The 23,681-nt window shown below is 50.6% G+C and overlaps 2 protein-coding genes across 3 annotated transcripts in view; one reads left to right on the top strand and one right to left on the bottom strand.

Moving 5' to 3' along the window:
• The window catches only part of C2 (complement C2), a 30,706-nt gene extending 8,566 nt beyond the window's left edge, over window positions 1–22,140 (bottom strand). Inside the window, exons 1-8 of one of the 2 annotated variants that reach the window (XM_036167480.1) lie at window positions 21,833–22,140; window positions 7,816–7,965; window positions 7,364–7,541; window positions 7,001–7,225; window positions 5,303–5,488; window positions 2,295–2,471; window positions 2,119–2,217; window positions 1,852–1,985 (exon numbers count right to left, since the gene is read on the bottom strand). In XM_036167480.1, the coding sequence (XP_036023373.1) occupies window positions 1,852–1,985; window positions 2,119–2,217; window positions 2,295–2,471; window positions 5,303–5,488; window positions 7,001–7,225; window positions 7,364–7,454 (912 nt within the window). In that variant the 5' untranslated portion in view covers window positions 7,455–7,541; window positions 7,816–7,965; window positions 21,833–22,140. Of the gene's footprint in view, window positions 1–1,851; window positions 1,986–2,118; window positions 2,218–2,294; window positions 2,472–5,302; window positions 5,489–7,000; window positions 7,226–7,363; window positions 7,565–7,815; window positions 7,966–21,832 lie in introns of both variants that reach the window. The other variant, XM_036167481.1, reaches the window with a different exon arrangement.
• Window positions 21,036–23,571, top strand: Zbtb12 (zinc finger and BTB domain containing 12). The gene is given in 3 exon segments (XM_036167483.1): window positions 21,036–21,150; window positions 21,647–21,948; window positions 21,950–23,571. Coding segments are annotated over 2 exon segments (1,380 nt in total). The 5' UTR covers window positions 21,036–21,150; window positions 21,647–21,666; the 3' UTR covers window positions 23,048–23,571.
• Window positions 23,572–23,681: the final 110 nt, after the last annotated feature.

Raw genomic sequence — 23,681 nt, forward strand, 5'->3', positions numbered from 1 at the left:
ACAGACGAGAGGTACAGGGGGACCGAAGTTCCTTAATTTTAAGCCCTAAGACAGTCTTCAGAGCACACATGCAAATCCTCTTTAAAATGCAGCTGGGGGCAGGGCTGGGGAGATTTATTAGCAGCCAAGAGCTCTTGCTGTCCCTCCTGAGTTCGAATCCCAGATCCCAGCTGGATGGCTCACAAATTCCTGTAATTTAACAAATGCTGGTAATTCCAGATCTAAGGTATCAACGCCCTTTCAGGGCGCGCGCGCGCGCACACACACACACACACACACACACACAGATAAAATTAAAAATAATAAAAATGAAATAAGATAGAGCTGGGAGCTGGAAATAAGGACAAATCCATGTCAAGGAAAGAGGATCAAAGTTCAAGATCAGCCAGGCAGTGGTGGCGCATGCCTGTAATCCCAGCACTCGGGAGGCAGAGGCAGGTGGATCTCTGTGAGTTTGAGGCCAGCCTGGGCTACAGAGTGAGTTCTAGGACTGCTAGGACTACACAGAGAAACCCTGTCTTGAAAAACAAACAAACGAAAGTTCAAAGTCAGTGTGGACTACAAGAAAAGTCTTAAAACAAACAAAGAAAGTTAACTGAGGGTCTGGTGTGTAGCTCAGTGGCAGAGCATGTCCTTGGTATGCATAAAGGTCTGGTTCAATTCTTAGCAGAAAAAAAATTAATATGCTTGGAAGAAAACAACTATCTTTTTATATGAATTATTGTTAAATACACAATTTAAAAAAAAAAGTGTTGGGCCATGTGTGGTGGTACGTGCCTTTGATCCCAGCCATTGAGAGAGACAGGCTGATCTCTGTGAGTCTGAGGCTAGCCTGGTCTACATAGCGCATTCCAGGACAGCCGGGGCTGTGTAAAGAGAACCTGTCTCAAAAAATGTTTTCTTGTTGGTGCTTCCCCCATTCCTGTGTGTGTGTATGTGCGCACGTGCGTGTGTGTACACCATGTTAGAGTCAGCCTCTGATCGTGTTTGCTCTGTGCTGAGAAGCCCAGGGACACTGCCCTGACAGCACACAGCAGTTCTGCCCCTGCCTCCCATCCTCCGGGGTCACAAACATGCCTGTGGCATCTGACTTTTTTTTTTTTTTTTTTTTTTTCTATTCAGATTCCAGAGATCTAAGCTCAGGTTTGTGTGGCAGGTGCCTTTACCCACTGAACCATTTCCCACATCCTTCATCAGTCTCATGCAGTCCGAGGCTGGCCATGAACTCCTAAAATCCTCCTGTCTACCATTCCTGCCTTGAGGTATGAAATTACTAGCTTAACAATAAGAATATGGCATAGGCCGGGCGGTGGTGGTGCACGCCTGTAATCCCAGCACTCGGGAGACAAAGGCAGGTGGATCTCTGTGAGTTCAAGGCCAGCCTGGTCTACAGAGCTAGTCCAGGACAGGCTCCAAAGCTACAGAGAGAAACCCTGTCTCAGGAAGAAAAAAAAAAAAAAAAAATATATATATATATATATATATATATATATATATATATCTTCAATTTTTTGAAATTATTGGCTTAAATTATGACTTTTCAACACGAGTGCCAGGTTCTTCTGGCATGCCCCATAGGTTATCTCGATAACTCTCTCTGGAGACCACAGCTGTGGATGACGAATCCCTGAAAAGACAGAGCTGCACTTGGCCCCTGTGTGGTGTCTCCTGGCACCCAGTCCGGTGCCTCAGACGTAGCAGGTGTTGCAAATCACGTATGGAATAAAGATATGATCCTATACACTGAACTCATGCTTCTAGTGGTCGGGGAAGATTTCTAGGAGGAGGTGGGTCGAATGGGATTCCTAGCAAGGAAGAAGGAAAGCCAGCAAGCCTGGGAAGGATTCTCACCCTGTCCACCATGAGGGAGGCGCTCTCCTTGAAGATCTCAAAGTCTTTTTCTGACACACTTTGAGACGCATCAAGCAACAGATAGAGGTTCAGGTGACCTGAGCGCTGGATTTGGATCCTACGGCCCAGACTTTCTGAAGAAAACAAGAAATGAGGCATTTAGATGCCCACCCAGCCTGTGCTATAACAAAGGTCATCCAGCTCCCCACATCCAGGTAGCTTGCCTTCTCCTGCTCCATCCAGGCCCCTTCTCCGGTACTCACTCACCTGTCTTCTTCTGGATGGGATTGGTAGCTCCAAGCAGGTTGGTGAAGGAGGTGCCTAGCGCAGAGGCCACATCCTCAGGGAAGTCATAAGAGTATGGCTCTGTGGGAAGAGTCACAGGAGGGTCAGCAGGAGCAGACCCAGGTGTGCAGTCCCAGGAGAACACTGAGGACACTCACGTCGGCAGATGGGCTCTGTTCCACTCCACATCCCATTGTCCTGGCACTCCCGCTCCACGGAGCCAGTCAGCACCAGATTTGAGGAGGAGCATTGGTAACTGACCTTGTCCCCAAGGTCAAAGCGTGAGCCTGTCCGTACTGTGCCCACTGAGATGCCCGGGTCCGGGCAGTGGCCAGCTGCAAGTGAACAAAGACAGGTAAATGGGGCCTGGGGATGTCTGCCCGGCTCAATGCCTCGTCCTTCATGCCACATCTTCCTCTTCTAGACCCTCAAAGCCACCAAGGGCTCCTTTAGATGCTAGTACCATAAGACTAGAGTATGGCTGGAGACCTTAAATAGCCCACAGCCCTCAGAGTTCGAGACCTCAGCCACCCACCGGGGCACTCCAGGCCTGACCCAGGCATCACTTGCATTTCATAAACCACAAGGTGATTGCTGCACACCATGAGAATGGTCGACCCTCAACCTAGAGGTGACTCCAGCTATAAGGAGGGTGTGGAACAGCCAGAATTCTGTTTAAACAGCTGGAATGTCCACAGGGGAAACCCTGGGTAAAGATGCAGTCTGTCAACTTATCACTCCAGAGGGCAAAGTCCGCAGAGACAGTTCCCAAAAACCTCACTCTTTGTAGCCCCAAACCAGACATCACTCATACTCAACAAGACAATAATACTTTATTATGCATTTATAAAATAGAACACCATACAATTAAAAAGAGAACCATGGACTCCCACGACAGCATTCATCATTCTCAAAAGCACTGAACAAGGGAAAATGAGATGGGGCTGGAGACATGGCTGGGGTTCAGAGCACGGGAAGCTCTTTCAGAGGACCTGAGTTCAATTCCCGGCATCCACATGGTGGCTCACAACCATCTGTAATGGCAGTTGTAAGGCATCCAACGTCTCTGGCCTCCATGAGAATGCACACATGTGGCACACATTCACACACATATACATATAAATAAAAATGTATTTTAAAGGAAGCAAGTTATGAAAAAGCACACCCCACATGATTCCATTTGTATGAAGTGTAGGAACAGGACAATGCTGGCAAGGTGGCTCAGTGGGCAGAAGCACTTCCTACCAAACCCAACAAGCTGAGTTTGATCCTGATATCAGCCCTGAGCGTTGTCTTCCGACTGCCACACCCACGCCATGGCACGATCACGCTTCTCCCACGCACATGTGATAAATAAAGAGATATTACGTAAAATAAACCAAATTAAAGAACAGGTAGACTTAGTTAGCAGTCAGAAAGGAGTTGCCTTATAGAAGAAGACAAGAGAAAGTCCTGCAGTGTGGGTGTATCCTCAATCTAGGTGGCATCTCTCTCTCTTTTTTTTTTTTTTTTTTTTTTTGGTTTTTCAAGACAGGGTTTCTCTGTGTAGTTTTCCATCTTTCCTGGAACTCACTCTGTAGACCAGGCTGGCCTCAAACTCACAGAGATCCGTCTGGCTCTGCCTCCTGAGTGCTGGGATTAAAGGCGTGTGCCACCACCGCCCGGCTATAAATACATATTTTAAATTTCTTACTATGGAGTTTGGAGTACAGCTCAGTGGATCCCACCCCCAGTCTCATACACAAATTGCATACTTTAATACAGGGAGATTATGTGTCAAATTTAAGATAAACTATATTTGCGTTTGAATAAATGGCTATTTGGGAGAGACTCCAGCATGAGTGAGGTTGCTGTCGGGGTAGCTGGGTGAGGGCATGGTCCTGCTACCTAGCAGACACTGCCTGCCTCCTGTGTGGTGGCGAAGCTGGGTGTGGTGGTATGCACTACGGTGGTTAAGGCAAGAGGAACAGGAGTTCATAGGCAGTCTGCATTTGAAGCCAGCCTGGGCTACTTGAGACCCTTTGTTTAAAAAACCAAGTGCTCCAGGGGATCCTGAGAGGCCCTGTCTCCCCCAACACCATTCACAGGGCTGTGAAGTACTCAGGGATCGCTGGGTCCGTCAGAAAAGCCACGAAGGCAGGACTCTGGGAAGACCCACGTGGCTAAGCCAGGGTCTCTGGAGACCGACAGCTACAGGCAGCAGCAGGTGAGCTCTTCCCCCTGGTCCCTCTGGTCCCTCTGGTCCCTTGGGTGCTGCTTAGTAATTCCAGCCGTTAACCCATCCCGCACTCTGCTATTCCTCTTTCTTACTTTTTATCTTGTTTTGGTTTTTCAAGACAGGAATTCTCTGTGTATCCCTGGCTGTCCTGGAACTCTCTCTGTAGACCAGGCTGGCCCCAAACTCACAGAGTTTTTTAAAATTATTATTATTATTTATGTGTATGTCTGTGTGGAGGCCACACAAGAGCGTTGGATCCCCTGGAGCTGGGGCTACGGGTGTGTGTGTGTGTGTGTGTGTGTGTGTGTGTGTGTGTGTGTGTGAGCCTGATGCACTGGGAACGGAACTCCAACTGCTGAGCCATCTTGACAGGCCCACTATTCCCATTTTACAAATGTGAAAACTGAGGCACGGGAAGGGTACGTAACCTGTCCAGAGACTAAGTTAGAGCAGCTGGAGCCACACACCCAGCCCCAGAAGCTAGGCACTGAGCCAAACATGCAGCTCTCCATCTCTCACAGGTCTTGTCTGGACACTTCGTAGGGCTAAGTACAAAGTGTTGTCTTGAAGACCGAGATTGCAGTAAGCACAAGGCCATCCTGGGCTACGTCCTGAGGCCCAGTTCAACCTGGGCTAGAGGGAGCCCCCAGTCAAAGAAAGGAAGGGAAGAAAGAGAGGGAGGGAGAGAGAAGTCGGGGAGGAGGGAGGAAAGGGAGAAAAGAAAGAAGGAAGGGTTTGCAGAGCCGTTGAGTCAGATGTGAAACCTACCAGCAATTGCCTGGACCGGGCTCCGTGCGGGTCAGTGAAGTGTGGCCCACAGACCTCACCCGCCCCAATCCAGGAGCATTACTGTGCCACCACCAACACCAGGCTCCTGTCCCCACAAAAGCTTCTGGGGTTGCAAGGCCTGTCCCCACCCCCAAGTAGCCCAACAGTAAGAGCACTTACCCCCACTGTCACACACAGCGGTCTCCCCATCCCACATGCCGTTGGGGCGACAGTACCGCACAGGCGAGCCCCGCAACGTGAAGCCATGCTCACACTGGAAGCTCAGGTTGCCACCCACAGGGTGAGACCCCAGCCGGGGGGTGTATATGCCATTCTCAAAGGAAGTCGGAGCTGGACAGCGAACAGCTGGAGGGAGAGAAGTCAGGCGAGAGGGAAGGATGGCTGACGGCCAGCCTAGGCGTGGGGCGGGCTCTCCTGTTAGAACCCGAGACTGTCAACTGGTTGCAAAGACATGGTAAGAGCCTGGTGTGGTGCAGCCCATAATCCCAGCACTTGGGCAGCCGAGGCAGGAAGGTCACGGAAGCGCAAGGCCCGCTAGGTTATTTGGTGAATTTGAGGCCAGCCTGGACTATAACAAAACCCTGTATCAAAAACAAAATCAGGGGTGGGAGGGGGGGCTGGAGAGATGGCTCAGAGGTTAAGAGCACTGTCTGCTCTTCCAGAGGTCCTGAGTTCAGTTCCCAGCACCCACATGGTGGCTCACAGCCATCTGTAATGAGATCTGGTGCCCTCTTCTGGCCTGCAGGCATACATACTACATAATAAAAAAAAAAAAAAAAATCGGGCCAGGTGGTGGTGACTCACCCTTTAATCCTAGCACTCAGAGGCAGAGGCAGGAAGATCTGTGAGTTGGAGGCCAGCTACACAGAGAAACCCTGTCTTCGTAAACCAAGAAAAAAAAAAAAAATCAGAACATTTGGGTGTGGTGGTGGTGGTGCACACCTGTAAACCCAGAACTCAAGAGGCAGAGGCTGGTAGATTAATTACTGCAAGTTTGGGTCCAGCCTGGGTTACAGAGAGACTCTGTCTCAAAACCCAACATGGTGGCTCATGCCTGTGAGGCCAGCACCTGAGAGGTGGGATGAGGAAGCAGGAGTTTATATCCACCCTCAATGAGTTCAAAGCTCACCTTTGAGACCAAAGCAGGTAGGGTTGGCAGACTCAGAACAAAAGTCCTTAGTCAAAAAAGGGCTGGGAAAATTAGCTCAATAGAAGAGCAAGCCCCTGATGTCCATTTGCAGCACCAAAGAAAACCCAAAAAGGAGATTGAAACATACGATTGGTGTCTTAGGCAATTGGTTGAACACTGCCTACTTAGAATAGTGCATCTCACTGATACACAGTTGCCCCCATCAAGGGCTGTGGTCACCCCAGTCTCTCATCAAGGACACTTGTGTTAAGGGTGCTTCAAGGCATTCAGCATCCATTTAGAATGGCCAAAAATCCTAGTTAATTTTACCTTAAAAAAAAAAAATTATCCTTACAAAGGACAGTGGACTTTTTCTGGGTTGGTTTGGTTGGTTTGGTTTGGTTTTTGTGGTTTTCTGGGGGCCTTTGTTGGGGAGGGTTGTTTGTTTTTGGAGACAGGGTTTCATTTTACAACCCTGACTGGCCTAGAACACACTGTGTAGACCAGGTTGTCCTCAAACTCACAGAGATCCACCTGCCTCTGCCTCCCTCCCTCCCTCCCTCCCTCCTTCCCTCTGCCTCCCCAGGGCTGGAATTGAAGACTTGAGTCACCACAACTAGCTTTTTCCTGTATTTTGAAAGAAAGCCTCTCTCTCTAACTAGTCCCTGGGAACCCCTGCTAATAGGTCTGACACTGGTGGGCACTTCCCAAAGCCCAGAGGGACTCACGTTTGCAGACTGCTTTCACCAACCGAGGGGATCGCAGGGTGGACAGCGGGCGGGATCTTGGGGTCTGCCACTGCCCGTTGCTCTGGCATCGTCTCCAGGCCGGGGTTGGGTAGCTGCCCAGGGGGCAGGCGTAGGTGAGGAGGCTCCCAGGGGCCCAGCCATGGCTGAGGGTGAAGGTACCACCGGAGATATTGACATTCTGAGGGCAGGAGAGAGCTGCCAGGCCTGTGGGTGTGGGGAAGGAAAAGCAGCCCAGATGAGAGAGGGGCGGCGGGAAGGGGCTGTCTCTTTCAGGTGCGGACTCGACCGAGCAGCACCTGCCACGCCCATAGGGCCCCAATAGCCTCGTTCCCTGCCTCCTACCTGGGCACAGCTGCAGCAGGCAGAGGAGAGCCAGCAGAGGGGCCATGGTGTCAGGACGCGAGAACCAAGAGCCAGGGCAGAGAAAGGTCATCTGACTTCCCCGAAACCACCGCGGGCTGAGCAGGCTGCCAAAGGATCCAAAGTCAAAAGGCGGGGAGTGGCGACAGGGGGCAGGGTCCTAGAGGAGAAAAAAGAGGAGACCTGCCAGGGATTAGGGGTTCAGCTTTGGGGCAGATCCTTTGCCCTGCCCCCAAATGAAGATTCCAGGACATCAAAGTCAATGGATTGTGCACACTGCTCCTAAGTGGGTACACACCCAACACACACACACACATACACACACACACACACACACACACACACACACACACACACACACTGAGGCACACCTGGTCTTGTGTGGATGATCATGTTAAGCACACAAACCCACAAACCCTGCCAAACATATTTACAGTGTTTCATTTCCTTTTGGAGTTGGCCTCGTGGATCTGATCCCCTGGGCCCAGTGGGTCTTCCTCAACACAGCTTCTGAGGAATCGAAACTAATCTTTATAGAACTTCTTGGCATATGAGAAGATTCACATTCTTTCCTGGGTCTTTCCCTGAAAACAGGATAAAAAGAAAGTCAACAGTTACTTGCAAAGACGGGAAGAATGCTTAGAACTTTTTTTTAACATCCAACAGATAAAATTCCCAACTTGCAAAAAGAAAAAAAAAAATTAGGTGTTGGGTATTCAAAAGAATAACAGTATTTTCGAGTTTGAGATACACTATTTAATTGGAAAAAAAAACTGTTTTCATACAATATATTTTGATCTATGTTTCCCCTCAGAGACAGAGTCTCATGTAATCCAGACTGATTTAGAATTTGCTAAGTAGCTGAAACTGTCCTTGAACTCCTGATCCTTCTGCCTCTGTCTCCCAAGGATGGAGGTTACAAACATTGGCTGCCACATAGGATACCCAGCCAGTTTGTTAGTTTGTTTGTTCCGAGACAGTCTTACTATGTAGCTGTGCCTGTCCTGGAATTCACTCTGTAGACTAGGCTGGCCTCAAACTCACAGAAATCAGCCTGCCTATGCCTCCCCAGTGCTGGGATTAAAGGAGAGCGCCACCACCGCCTGCCCAGCCATGGAGAATTTAAGGCTACGTATTACCCTCCTTTGTCCCTCATAGGCTTAGTTACTTGTAACTATAACAAGGTCAAGGCCAGCACCCTCCCATCTCCACCCCAAGAAAATCTGTCAGATCAGCAACAAAAATATCTTTGGTTTCTATTTCTTCTGCTGTGTGTGCATGCTCGTGCGTGCGTGCGTGCGTGCGTGCGTGCGTGCGTGTGTGTGTGTGTGTGTGTGTGTGTCATGCGCACATGTGTTTGTACCTCTGGAGACCAGAGGACAATCATAGATATAACTACTCCTCAGGAACCTTCCACCTTTTGCTTGAGATGGGGTCTCTCACAGGCCCAGAACTTTGCTGAATAAACCAGACTAACTCACCAGCTTCACCCTGAGCTTCAAGGACCTACCTGCCTGTCTGCTCCCAGAAGCACTGGGATCACAAGAGCACAATGCAGCATCCAGACTTTTTTTTCTTTTTTTAAGATTTATTTATTATGTACACAAAAGAGATTGCCAGATCTCATTACAGATGGTGCGAGCCACTATGTGGGTGCTGGGAATTGAACTCAGGACCTCTGGAAGAGCAATTGGTGCTCTTAACCTCTGAGCCATCTCTCCAGCCCCAGCATCCAGACTTCAGACTTTTAATGCGGATTCTAGGGCATCCACACGGAGGCCCTCACACTTGCAAGCATTTACCAACCTAGTCTTCTATCCAGCCCCCATGTTCTTGAGACTGGGTTTCACACAGCCAGTGCTGGCCTCAAACTTGCAGCGTAGCAGAGGCTGGCCCTGAACTCCTGATCCTCCTGCCTCCACCTACCAAGTGCTGGAGTTACTGCCACCTTGAGGAAGCTTTGCACACACTGATCTTGGAGCCTCAGAAAAGGACTAGGTCTGGCTTCTGGTTCCTCCACGCCACTGTCCCCAGAGGCTGCCCTGGAAGCCCAGACTGAGGTTCCACACTGAGCCTTCTGACGTTGCCCATTGTACCAGCTTCCCAAGGAGTAAACAAAAGGCTGAGAAGTGGGTTCTTGGGCCTCCCAAGAAGTAGAAGGTCTGTCCTGGAAGTACTGTGAGGAGTCACATCCCTTTCAGACAACAAATGAACCCCTGGAGTGTGCCCATCTGCACATCTATACTCTTCCTCCTTGCAGCCAGCCATTCCTAAGGGATCTCCACATTCCTGAGGGCTGCTGGGTATGACATAGCGACAAGGTGGTGGCCAGGCACCAGCGGGGAAAGGATAAGTGTTGCAACTACCTTACCCACAAGCTCTGCTCTGGATTTAGCCTCGGTGAGAGGGGACCCAGCAGCCGCTCTACCTTTTCAATGACATACCTTCCCAAATGTGCAATGCAATGCTCCATCTCCTCCCCTGTCCCCAGAAACTGCTCTGGAGCTCCTGTCCTCGCCAGCTCTACCGCTTCACCCTGCCAGGGCTGATAAGGTAGAGTCTCCAGATGGAGGGGACAGATATTCAGGCTTTCTTTCCTTCGGGCACAAATGAGATGCTCTACTCCAGCAGAGTTTACTCCACTGCCAGCCCCAGATCAGTGTGGCGGCGGAAGGAATTCAGTTTGGGGTTTAAGATGGCCAGGTGCTCAGGCTTGGCTCTGTTTCGTCAGTGTCACCCATGGGGCCAGTGGGAAAACCCACCGAGAACAAAATGAGCAACCGAAGGGAGAGAATCAGTGGCTGTGGGGTGCAAGCCTATAATCCCAGCGTTGAGGAGGCTGAAGCAAGAGAATTGCACGTTTGAGACCAGTTTAAGCTACTTAGTACTCCAGTCCAAAAAAGAAGTGTCACACAGTATCCTATAGATCTGGAAGGGTGATGTGCTCAGTTTGGGTCCCACTCGCAGATGACCAACACGTGGTGCATGTGGACAGTGGAATACCACACGGCCTCTCAAATCCTGAGGTGCATCTGTGTAGAGTGGACAAACTCAAGACAGATAAAATGTAGACAATAGATGACCTAGACGGTATGTATGGGACACTGTCATTCATAAAAGGAAAAAACAAAAACAAAACAGTGTAGGAGATGGCAACTTTTTCCTTTAGTTTGCTGTGGGATTTGGTTGTCACTGGTAATGATAGTTTTGTGGTGCTGGGGATCTGGCGTAGGGCTTTGTACATGCTAGGCAAGTGCTTATCTCTGAGCTCTCCCCCAGCCTCACACATGCTCTGTAAATGGGCAGAACTTTTCTGGGAACTGAATAGGAGAGTCACCTCCAGGAGAACTGGAGCTGGAATGGGCTGGGGAGGGGGAGTTACACAAGTCTCCTGTCTTTTTGGCTCTGGTGTTTGTATGAGACAAGGTCTCTCATACCCCATGATGAACTCAAATCCTCCACGTAGCCCTGAGTGCTGGGATTACAAGCAGGTACCACCATGCCTGATGTAAGTGACCCGAGGATGGGACCCAGGACTTCCTGTATGCTAGGCCAGTACTCTACCAACCTAGCTGCATCCTCAATCTTATGTAAACATTTTATTAATTTGTGTTGTTGTTGTTGTTTTGTTTTGTTTTTTCGAGACAGGATTTCTCTGTGTAGCTTTGCGCCTTTCCTGGAACTCGCTTTGGAGACCAGGCTGGCCTCGAACTCACAGAGACCCGCCTGCCTCTGCCTCCCGAGTGCTGGGATTACAGGCATGGCACCACCACCACCCGGCATTGTTTTTGTTTTTGAAATGAGGTCTCGGGCTGGAGAGATGGCTCAGAGGTTAAGAGCACTGACTGCTCTTCCAGAGGTCCTGAGTTCAATTCCCAGCAACCACATGGTGGCTCACAACCATCTGTAATGAGCTCTGGCGCCCTCTTCTGGTGTGCAGATATACATACAAACAGAACACTGTACATATAATAAATAAATCAATCTAAAGAAAGAAAGGAAGAAAGGAAGAGAAATGAGGTCTCTCTTTGTGGTCCTGGATGGTCTAGAACTTGCTGTGCAGACCAGGCTGGCCTCGAACTCGCAGAGCTGTCTCCTGAAAACCTAGAATTAAATTCATTAGCCGCCAGGCCCAGCTAGTGGGTTTTTGGTTTTTGTTTTGTTTTGTTTTGTTTTTTGAGCTGAGGATCGAACCCAGGGCCTTGCAGCTAGTGTTTTGTTTTGGCTTTGAGATTTACTTTTGTTGGATGGGCATGGTGGCACACACCATTAGTCCCAGCAGAGACAGGAGGATCCCTGTGAGTTCAAGGTCAGCCTGGTCTATCTACAAAGTGAGTTCCAGGGCAGGCTACAAAGCTACAAAGAAACCCTGCCTCGAAAAACCAAAACAAAACAAAAAGAACCAGGGAAGGGCATGGGGACACATGCTTTTCGTCACAGGGAAGGCAGATCTCTGTGAGTTCAAATTCAGCCGGGTCTACATAGAGACAGTAGGATTGAGGAGTTCAGGCGATAGTGAACTGGAGGCCGAGCAGAGGTCAGCATGGGGTCTAACAGGGATGTATGAACTGGTTATCAGGGCACCCAGCGTGAGAGTCAAGCAGGCTGCTTATCAGTTCTCCCAGTTTCTGCCTTCCAGGCACATGACAGAATCAAATGTCCGAGCCTTGCTCCAGTTGGTCCCAGCCAAGTGGCTTTAGGTGACGACAGGGAGCCGTGGTCCAACATGTGGTCGTCTATTGTTACTTCTAAGCAGGAATCCTCCATCAGCTGAAAGAGGCAACTTACAAGGTGATTCCGGCACTCAGGAGACAGAGGCAGGAGGACTGCATAAATTCCAAGCCAATCTAACCTACATTTATCAGGCCAGTCAGCACTACATAGTGAGACCCTGTCTCAAACAAACAAAAAAATGTGCTGGATTGCCAATGTAATATTCCCAGTCAGGAGGTGAACAGGGCTTCCCGTGTGTTACCCAGCCCTCTACCACTGAGCCGCAATTGCTAATGTGTTTGCTCACATATTGGTTGTTTGAGACTGGGGCTCAAGACATCAGGCAGCAGGATATAAGCCGAGGATGGCCTTGAATGCCTCACCCTCCTGCCTGAGGCTCCCAAGTGCTGGAATTGCACACATGGTCCATCAGGCCTAGTGTGTACTGTGTGTGTAAAAATTTTTTAAAGTATTTCTTTTTTTTTTTAGCTGGGGATCGAACCCAGGGCCTTGTGCTTGCTAGGCAAGCGCTCTACCACTGAGCTAAATCCCCAACCCTAAAAGTTATTTCTTTAGATGAGATTTCCTGGGTAAACTGGGGGCGAGAGGGGGTGTTGTGTAGGAGGAAGGGGTGGGGTGGGGGAACATGAGAGATCGGGATCAGGACGGTCGAGTTGGGGGAGGAACAGAGAGCAAGAGCAATGAAAGAGAAATCTTGATAGAGGGGCCATTATGGGGTTAGGGAGAAACCCGTGTTAGGGAGTGCCAGGGAAACTCCTAGAATGATGTCAACTAAGACTCCTAGTAATAATGGGGAGTGTGTTGAACTGGCCTTCTCCTACAATGGGGGGGTCAAGATCATGAAGGGGAAACCCACAAAGATGGCTGACCCTAGCTTATTAGAGCTCATGAACTCTAGACTGACCACTAGGGAGCCTGCATGGGACCAACCTAGGCCTCTGCGTGTGGGTGACAGTTGTGTGGCTTGGTCTGTTTGTGGGGCCCCTGGCAGTGGGACCAGGATCTGTCCCTGGCACAGGAGCTGACTCTTTGGAACCTCTTCCCTGTGGTGGGATGCCTCGCTCACCCTTGATGCAGGAGGGAGGAGCTTGGTCCTGCCTCAACTTGATATGCCATGCTTTGTTGATTTCCATGTGGGGCCTATCCTTTCTGAGGAGTGGATGGGGAGGGAGTGGGGGTAGGAAGGAGGTGGGGTGAGGGAACGGGAGGAGGAAAGGGAGAGGAAACTGTGGTTGGTATGTAAAATAAATTTAAAAAATTAATAATAAGAGTTATTTCTTTTATTTTTGGGTTATACTATAATTACATCTCTTCTCCCTCCAAACCCTGTCCTGTGTTCTCCATCTTCCTTGCTTGCTTTGAAACTCATGATCTCTTTTCCCATTAGTTGTCATTACACACATACAACAGATACATGCGTGTGTGTTGTATATATGCATACATGTATATACCACCTACACACCTAAACGCCTAAGTACTGCCTGCTCAGTCTGTATACTGTTACCTGCATACCTGTTTTCAGTGTGACCATGTGATATTGGATGACCGATTGATGTGCTCTTCCCGGGGGAAGACTATTTCTCCTGCTCTCAGCATCCTTAGCTGCCTGTGGCTCTTTGTGTAGGGTTGAGGCCTCATGGGCTTTCTCCCAGCCACTTTGGTCTGTCATCCTTGTTCAGCTCATGTTTAGGCGGTCATGTTGGCGAGACGTCAATGGGTGTAACGTCTGACATTCCTAGCAGGTTCACTGACAATCTCATAGCAGGTTCACTGACCCTCTGGTTTACACCCTTCACCCCCTCTTCTCAGTGCTCCCTGAAGGTGCAGCTTGCATTATACACACATCCATTGGGAGCAGGCGCCATAAACTACATTTTGATTGGTTGTGGCCTCTGTAATGGCCTCTGTCTGTTGCAAAGAGAACTTTCCTTGATGAGGGGAGAGGACTACAGTTATCTGTGGGCATAAGGACAATATTTAGATGAAATTAGGGGCTGTGCTGGCTTTGTGAGGTGGTCATAGGTTCTCTATGACTCACTAGCTGTGGGTAGTTGGCCAGGTCACCACTACTAGGCATGATTTCCCTCTCATTGAGTGGGCACCAGGCCCGAACTTCAATACCATCTTCTTTTTTGTTACATTTACTTATTTTTTTGTATTTATTTCTTTATTAAAGATTTATTTATTTATTTATTATGTATACAGTGTCTGACTGCATGTGTCCCTGCAGGCCAGAAGAGGGCACCAGATCTCATTACAGATGGTTGTGAGCCACCATGTGGGTGCTGAGAAATGAACTCAGAACCTTTGGAAGAACAGCCAGTGCTCTTAACCGCTGAGCCATCTCTCCAGCCCTTGTATTTATTTTTTTTAATGGGGAGCACATACCATGATGTGCATGTGGAGGTCACAGGACTTGTGGAAATCTGTTCTCTCCTTTCCCCATGGATCCCAGGGTTTGAATGATTTCTCTCTCTCTCTCTCTCTCTCTCTCTCTCTCTCTCTCTCCTTCCTTCCTTCCTTCCTTCCTTCCTTCCTTTTTTCTTTCTTTCTTTTTAGGTTTTTCAAGACAGGGTTTCTCTGTGTAGCTTAGGAGCCTGTCCTGGATCTTGCTCACAGAGATCCGCCTGACTCTGCCTCTCGAGTGCTGAGATTAAAGGCATGTGCCACCACTGCCCGGCCAGTGCCCTTAACATTTAACTGCTGATCCATCTATCCAGCTAAAACACTGTTATCATGTGTGTGTGTGTGTGTGTGTGTGTGTACTCAGGAAGCAGAGGCAGGTGGATCTCTGTGAGTTTAAGGCCAGCCTGGTCTACAGAGCTAGTCCAGGACAGGCTCCAAAGCTACACAGAGAAACCCTGTCTCAGAAAACAAACAAACAAACAAACAACAACCTAACATTTTATTTTTAATTACATGTATATGTGTGGGAGGAAGTGTAATGTGCATGTGAGTACAGTAACTGCAGAGGCCAGAAGAGGGCGCTGGAGCCCCTGGAGCTGCAGTTACAGGCAACGATGAGCTCCTCACACGGGTGCTAAGAAAGGAATACCAGTTCTTTTCATCACTGAACCTACTCCAGTCCCCAGACTTTCCTTCTTTTTGTATGTCTGCTTTGAGACAGGGTCTCTACACAGCCCTGGCTGCTCTAGAACTCACGATATAGAGTAAGCTGTCCTCAAACTCACAGAGACCTGCCTCTCGCTCCTGAACACTGAGATTAAAGGTGTCTGCCATCATGCCCACCTCCAAACTCTCATACTTTTTTGTGCATGTGGGGGAATTTCAAGATAGGGTTTCTCTGTGTAGCACCATTTGTTCTTGAACTCTCTGTAGACCAGCTTGGACTTGAACTCAGAGATCCATTTGCCTCTGCCTCCTGAGTGCTGGGATTAAAGGCATGTGCCACCACCATCCTTCTTAATTAACAGTTTTTCCTATTACTGTTCAGTGAAATATAAACTCTTCCTTTTTAATTTCTCCCTTCCTTCCTTCCTTCCTTCCTTCCTTCCTTTCTTAATGTAACAGTTCTGTCTGCATGTATCCCTGCAGGCCAGAAGAGGGCGTCATATCTCACTATAAATGGTTGTGAGCCACCATGTGGTTGCTGGGAATTGAACTCAGGACGTCTGGAAGAGCAGCCAGTGCTCTTAACCTCTGAGCCATCTCTCCAGGCCCCTTTTTAATTTCTTAAAGACTTGTTTTATTTTATGTGTATGAGTGTTTTGTTTGGTGTGTGAGGTGTGTGTGGCCTGGTGCCTGCAGATGTCAGAAGAGGGTGTTAGATATTCTGGAACTGGAGTTAAGAAGTTAAGAATGGTGTGAGCCAATGTGTGGGTTCTGGGAAATGCACTGGGGTCCTCTGTGAGGACAAGTGCTCAACAGCTGAGCCATCTCTCCAGACCCACGTATGGTTCTTTTGAGAAGTTTGGTAAGGAAAAGATGAGATAGAAAAACAGAAATTTTAAATTAAAATTATTTTAAAGTGTCATAGTTGCTGGGTGGTGATGGAGCATGCCTTTAATCACAGCATTTAGGAGGCAGACACAGGCAGATCTCTGAGTTTGAGGCCAGCCTTGTCTACAGAGTGAGTTCCAGAGCTACACAGAGAAACTGTGTCAGAAAAACAACAACAACAACAACGAAAAGAAAGAAGATGTCACAGTCTATTTCCCATGAACCAAAGAGAAAGGACGTTACCACAGACCTTTGTCTATCCAGTGTGTGTCAGGCTCCCTAGAACCTTTTACAGCCTGGTGAGCTTTCTGGGCCTTCAGTTCAAAGACAAAGACACCTTGATTCAGAGAATTAAGTAATTTGCCCAAGGGCTTTCTCTCTCGCAGAAGACGGTGAATATGGCTTTAAATAAGGTGTACCAGACACAAAAGCCTGCGCTGTCCCTTAAATCCACATGACCTGAGTGCAAAGTGATCTGGGTGAAGGCACAAAAGTCAGAGAATTTTAAACGGAAAATCAAAGACCACAGCTAACACACCACTTCAGTTCAAGTCAGGAATGAACTTTGTGTGGGCGGATGCTGGACCAGCTGACAGTGAATGACTTCAACAGCCAGTCATTTATTGCCTCACTTTTATTTGCAAGACACAGTCCCTAACGTAATTCCTATAATCAAGAAGTTACAGGTTTTTTCTTTTTGTGTGTGTGTGTGGGGGGGAGATATTGAACACATTAGGTTGCAAGCAGTTTCATGTCCTCAGAATTGAGAAGTTCCTGGAGGTGTAAACAAACATAATCTGCAGGCAACAGCGGCATCTTCCCAAGGACCTTGGTAGTTTGGAAAGCCACTGTGGGTATTTGGGGTGCGCAGAAGCACTGGGGCCGGGCTAGCCTTTAAGACGTGCCCATGGCCCTGTCAGAGGAGCAGCATGTGGCAATTAAAGTTCTGGTGTCTCCCCACCAGGAGGAAAATCCCTGACGGGTGGTTCTCAGACAGGCAAGGCCCCGAGGCCACAGACCCTGGAATGTCTTTTGCTTCTGCTGTGCCTTCAGATGTTTGCTGCTGCCATCTTTCTCTGGTGTCTGGCATGGTGTGAATGGGTGTGAGGAGATCCCTACTGCCTACAATGAAGTGTGTTTATCTAATGGAAACATCCTGTTCTACTGGGCATTTTTATGTTGTTCGATATTCTAAAAGTCTTATAATAAAAAAAACCCAGAGCCAGATATTGGGGTAAATGCTAAAAGGTCAGAGAGACAAAGGAACAAGCCACTGCCACATCTCACCTCACCAACTCCACGAATCCTCTGATTGGATGGATATCTCTGAGTCCTTAGCCAAAAGGGGTCCAGCTGAAAAGGGCTTCTTCCACTGAAAAAGCCTAGCCAAAAGGCCTCTAGCTGAAAGGGTTTCCTCAGCGGAAAAGACTTTTAGTTCCTGTCTCCTCATGCCTTATATACCCTTCTCTGCCAAGCCATCACTTTCTTCCTAGTGCTGGAATTAAAGTTGTGTGACTTCCAAGTACTGGGATCAAAGGTGTGTGCTACCACTGCCTGCCTCTGTTTCTCTCCTAGACTAAGTCAATCTCATGTAGTCCAGGGTGGCTTTGAACTCACAGAGATCCAGATGGATCTCTGCCTCCCGAGTGCTAGGATTAAGGGTGTGTGCCAACACTACCTGGCCTCTATGTTTAATCCAGTGGCTTGTTCTGTTCTCTGATCTTCAGGCAAATTTTATTAGGGTGCACAATAGATCACCACATTTTTACCCATGGATTATTATGAAGATTATTCCTTCCTAATCTGTACTGTCTGATTAATAATAATAATGTTAGTTTAAATAGAGTTTTGATGATAAATAATAAAACAAGGAAGTGTCACACAGCTAGAACACATGAGTGTCTGTCGAGGAGCCATATAGACTGTGGCTTAGGTTAATGATTAAGAAAAACAGTTGAGTCCCAGTAGCCCAGCTAGTTTAAAATTCTTCTAATCATAATGTTGGGGGAGGTGTTCACAGGTTTTGGAGTGCATCATAACTGAAACACGGGCTGGAGAGATGACTCAGGCATTAAGAGCGCTGACTCTTCCTCCAGAGGACCTGGGTTCAATTCCCAGCACCCACATGGCAGCTCACACCTGTCTGTAACTCCAGTTTCAGGGGACCCCCACACCCATGGCAAAAACAGAAGTGCACATTTAAAAAATATATATAATATATTAAAAAAATAACTGAAAGAAAGCTTCAAAAATAACTTAAAGTTAGACTAAGATGTTTTGTTAAATAGCTTTGAGGTGAAAAACCCAAGAAGACAATCTAAAGTTTTAGAAAGGCACATAGTTGAATGAGGAACTCTTTAAGGTCAGGGAACAAGAACAAAGCTGCCCGATTATCATTAGCTGATGTGCCTTTCTTGCTGGGTTAATGGGTTAATGACCAACGGTGATTAATTCCTTATACCCATTTCTACCCTCAATCTCCTGATATAAAAAACTATTGATGAGTTATGTACCTTAAAGTAGAGCTGACTGATTCATTTTCATATATAAAAGTTTATATTTGTGATTCCTTATAACTCCAGGTGTGGTGGTGCCCGCCTTTAATTCCAGCACTCTGACGCAGAGGCAGGCAGATATCTATGAGTTCAAGGCCAGTCTGCTCTACAGAGTGACCTCCAGGACAGCCAAAGATACACAGAGAAACCCTGTCTTGAAAAAACAAAACAAAAAAGATTCCTTATAAGATTATCTTTCGGGGCTGGAGAGATGGCTCAGAGGTTAAGAACGCCGACTGTTCTTCCAAAGGTCCTGAGTTCAATTCCCAGCAACCACATGGTGGCTCACAACCATCTTTAAGGAGATCTGGTGCCCTCTTCTGTATATGTAATAATAATAAAAAGATTATCTTTCAAGATAAGTAATAAAATGATTGTGGGCTGGAGAGATGGTTCAGAGGTTAAGAGCACTGACTGTTCTTCCAGAGGTCCTGAGTTCAATTCCCAGTACCAATATGGTGGGTCACAACCATCTATAATGAGATCTGGTGTCCTCTTCTGTGTACATAATAAATAAATAAATCTTTAAAAAAAAATGATTAAGCCGGGGGTGGGGTGGGGGTGGGGGGGGTGGGGGCTGCAGCTCATGCCTTTAATCCCAGCACTCGGAAGGTAGAGATCAATCTGGATCTCTGTGAGTTCGAGGCCAGCCTGGGCTACCAAGTGAGTTCCAGGACAGGTGCAAAGCTACACAGAGAAACCCTGTCTCGAAAAACCAAAAAAAAAAAAAAAAAAAAAAGGTTGGTCCTTTCTTTATAACTGCAAAACGCAGCCTGCCAGTAAAAGAATATCTTGCTTGCTTACACACTGTTAATCTATAACAAGTTGCTTGGGTATGAATGTACGTGGGTTTTGGGGATAATTTGTTTTTCACCTGTAATATGTAAAATGTTTAATTATGTAGGGGATATGGAAAACATGCTGGTTTTTATTTGTATTCATTGTAATCATTCACTTGAAAAAAAGACTGTAACCACATTGTGATTTGTATATTGCCTGAAAGATTTTGCAGGGATATAGGAACTGTAAGCGAAAGAATAGAATTAAAATGGGCTAGAAGGAAAACATCAAGAATAAAGAGAGTTAGAAGGAAATCATCAAGAATGAGAGAAGGAAATCACCAGGAAAATAGAGAATGCAAAAGAAGAATTTTAAAAAGGTCTGAGGAGAACCATCAAGAGAGTGTATGAGTGTCTTTTCCCTTAGTCCTCTCAGATAAAACTCACAGGATTCCTTTGAACCCTGTGCTGCTGCCAAGCATCGAAAAAGGCAGGTGTCCATAAAGTACTCACAGTGAAGTTGTGGAGAATGTAACTGAGTTTGGGAGCGACAATGAAAGCCAAGTGCAGAACAGAGGGGGCATCTGGAGCCGGGGAGCATCTCCCTGGAGGAGAGGCTGTGGAACGGAAGGGATGTGTGCAGGGGAAAAGTAAAGATGGTACACTGGTAGCAATACAATTAATTGCATAATATGCAGGAATAGTCCACGGTTAATTACACGGTGGAGGTGCATCAATCTCCCACAGTACGAATGGGAGATCCTGGCCTTGGCAAGAAGTTGGAATGGATGAAATAGAAGGAGGATGAGCCTAAGTAACTGTTCTGAAGCGAGGCAAGCTGGGAGCGCTGGCTTTGTGGGAAGCGAAATTTATGTTTTAGATCAGGACGACTACAGCAGACACTCGCTTCAAAAAGACTTGGCAAAGTCTGGAAGTGTGGCCAGAGGAGCTGTGCACACATCCAGCGGGAGGGAGGATGCACCGGGTGGGGGGCAGCAGCGATGCAAGGATCCGCAGGCCAGCAGCAGCAGCAGCAGCCGCGGCCGCCGCCGGTCGGAGGCCCTGGGAGGTGCCGACTGGGCTCCGCGGGGCGGGAGCGCCGCCTCGCTCCGGAGCAGGTGGCCGCGCAGATTGCGCAGCTCCCGGGGAGCGCGCGCGCAGGCGGTGGGGGGGGGAGACGCGGGGCGGGCGGGGCGAGCGGGGGCGCGCGGGAGGGAGGGAGGGGAGGGGGGACGCTCCGGGAGCCGGGGGCGGGCCGAGCGCGCGGGCCTGGGCACGCACGCGCAGATGGTCGGCGGGCCCCAGAGGCTGGGGGGGGGGAGCGTGAAAGAGGGGTGTGAGTGAGTGTGTGTGTGTGGGGGGGGGGGGGAGCGTATTTCCGCTCTGGCGGACAAATAATCCTGGCCAAAGGGGAGGCACGGCCGTCCGGCCCTTTAACCGCGTGGGGGTGCCGGGGAGGAAAGGGGGGCGGAGGGGGGAGCCCTGCTCCTTTAATTCCCTCCCCTCGCCCTCCTCCCCGAGTCCTGGCGGACGCGGCGCGGCGCAGGGCCCCGGAACCCTCGGCCGCGCGGCCCCCGCCCCTCCCCCCCGCCCCCGCCCACGCGGAGCCGGCCCGCGCGCGCGCCCCGTGCACCCCCGCGCCTGCGCGCTGCCCAGGCCCTGCCCGGGTGTTGGGGGGGAGCCGTTGGCCCCGGGGGGGTGGGGGACCGCGGGGGAGAGTCGGCACGCGGAGCCGGGCCAGGTGAGAGGAGCGTGCGCCCGGGGTCGTGAGCCGGGGTGGGGTGGGGTGCGGTGGGGGGGCGTGCCACGGAGGGCTGCGCGTGGGGCGGGGGCCGTGCACGACCTGCCCGGGCGGCGGGAGGACGTGCAAAGCGGGGGACCCCCGGCAGCGCGGCCCGGGCCGAGGCCAGGCGGGTGCGGAGGGCCTGCGAGCGGGCGCCAGCCGGAGTCGCGCTCCCCGGCCTCCTGCCGGTCCATCTTCCACCCCCACCCACCCACCCACCCCTTTCTCCGTGCTCCCCCGGGCGCGCGGGCCGCGGGGCTGGGGGGTGTGGACGCCGCGGCCCCGCCCCCGGAACCACGCCCCCCCGCTCGGAGGGACCGCGCCCCCTCGGCACCGGGGAAACTGAGGGCGGCGCGGGGCCGGTGGGGAGGCGCGCCCCGGGCGGCTGGGGTCTGCAGCCCTGGCTCGCGCCAGCCGGAGACCTTTGTCTCTGACCGGGCTCCTTCCCACCCAGGGCAGCCCGCTCCCGCCACAATGGCCTCTGGGGTGGAAGTCCTGCGCTTCCAGCTGCCTGGCCACGAGGCCGCGACGCTGCGGAACATGAACCAGCTCCGCGCCGAGGAGCGGTTCTGCGACGTGACCATCGTGGCCGACAGCCTCAAGTTCCGCGGCCACAAGGTCATCCTGGCCGCCTGCTCACCGTTCCTCCGGGACCAGTTCTTGCTGAACCCCAGCTCGGAGCTGCAGGTCTCGCTGATGCACAGCGCGCGCATCGTGGCCGACCTGCTCCTCTCCTGCTACACGGGCGCCCTGGAGTTTCGCAGTCAGGGACATCGTCAACTACCTGACGGCCGCCTCCTACCTGCAGATGGAGCACGTGGTAGAGAAGTGCCGGAACGCCCTCAGCCAGTTCATTGAGCCCAAGATAGGCCTCAAAGAGGACGGGGTCAGCGAGGCTAGCCTCGCGGGCAGTGTCAGTGCCGCCAAGTCCCTCCTTCCTCCAGCCAGGACCCCAAAGCCAGCCCCCAAACCTCCGCCCCCGCCTCCTCTGCCGCCTCCGCTCCTGCGCCCCGTGAAGCTGGAGTTTCCTCTGGATGAGGACCTAGAGCTGAAGGCGGAGGACGAGGACGAGGACGAGGACGAGGATGTGTCTGACATCTGCATTGTCAAGGTGGAGTCCGCGCTCGAAGTGGCACACAGGCTCAAGCCCCCCGGAGGCCTGGCAGGGGGCCTGGGCATCGGGGCCTCTGTGAGCAGCCACTTGGGGGAGCTGGCCCAGAGTAGCGTGGCCCCCAACACTGTCGCCCCACCGCAAGGTGTGGTGAAGGCCTGCTACAGCCTGTCTGAGGACGCCGAAGGGGAAGGCCTGTTGTTGATCCCTGGAGGCCGGGCCAGTGTGGGGGCCACCTCGGGCCTAGTGGAAGCGGCAGCGGTGGCCATGGCTGCCCGGGGGGCGGGGGGCAGTCTGGGGGCAGGGGGTAGCCGGGGACCCCTGCCTGGGGGCTTCTCTAGTGGAAACCCCTTAAAGAACATCAAGTGCACCAAGTGCCCGGAAGTGTTCCAGGGTGTGGAGAAGCTGGTCTTCCACATGCGTGCCCAACATTTCATCTTCATGTGCCCGCGCTGCGGCAAGCAGTTCAACCACAGCAGCAACCTTAACCGCCACATGAACGTGCACCGTGGCGTCAAGTCGCACTCGTGCGGGATCTGTGGCAAGTGCTTCACGCAGAAGTCCACGCTGCATGATCACCTCAACCTGCACTCAGGAGCGCGGCCCTACCGATGCTCCTACTGTGACGTGCGATTCGCCCACAAGCCGGCCATCAGGCGGCACCTCAAGGAGCAACATGGTAAAACCACAGCCGAGAACGTGCTGGAGGCTGGCGTGGCGGAGATCAACGTCCTCATCCGTTGATGGGCCCCGGGAGGCTGGGGGGCCGGCTTCTGGGGCAGGCAGGCACATCTGGAGGGGGGAACATGGGAGAGAAGACCCTGCCTCAGAAAGCAGAAGAAAATCAAAAATGGAGCCGGAGACAGGGTTGCCAGGCTGAGGGGATGTGGGGTCCCAAAGGGAGGGAAAAGCAAAGGCGGAGGGTTTGGAGAACAGCTCTTTCCTGGCTAAAGTTGCCTGGGGGGCGGTCTGGGTTCCTTGAGGTGGGGTGGGGGTGGGAACTGTGGGATGGCGGGATGCAGGGTTCTTGCTCCTGTTTAGAGTAGTGACCGGGAAGAGGGAGTGGGGAGACAGGTTCGAAGTCCCAGAAGGAAGGGGAGGAGGTTCTTGCATGCTGGGGAAGTGGGGCAGTAGGTACAAGGCTCTCCGAGAATGACAGAAAACGTTATGTGCCAGGTAAGAGACACGGGGTGCGCACCGTAGCAAGAGCAGTGGGTAGTGAAGGGGTGGGGCAGGGCACTTAGGAAGGCTGTTGGGGAGGGAGAGGAGTAGAGACTTATACAGTATTTTTTAAGAAATCGTATTTTTTAGGATTTTTTCTGGAGTTTGGGGTTTTAGTTTTTCTTTGTTTTCCACAAAATAAAAAACAGAACAAAAC

Source organism: Onychomys torridus, chromosome 18 (assembly GCF_903995425.1).
Source record: "Onychomys torridus chromosome 18, mOncTor1.1, whole genome shotgun sequence".
Classification (NCBI taxonomy): Eukaryota; Metazoa; Chordata; class Mammalia; order Rodentia; family Cricetidae; genus Onychomys; species Onychomys torridus.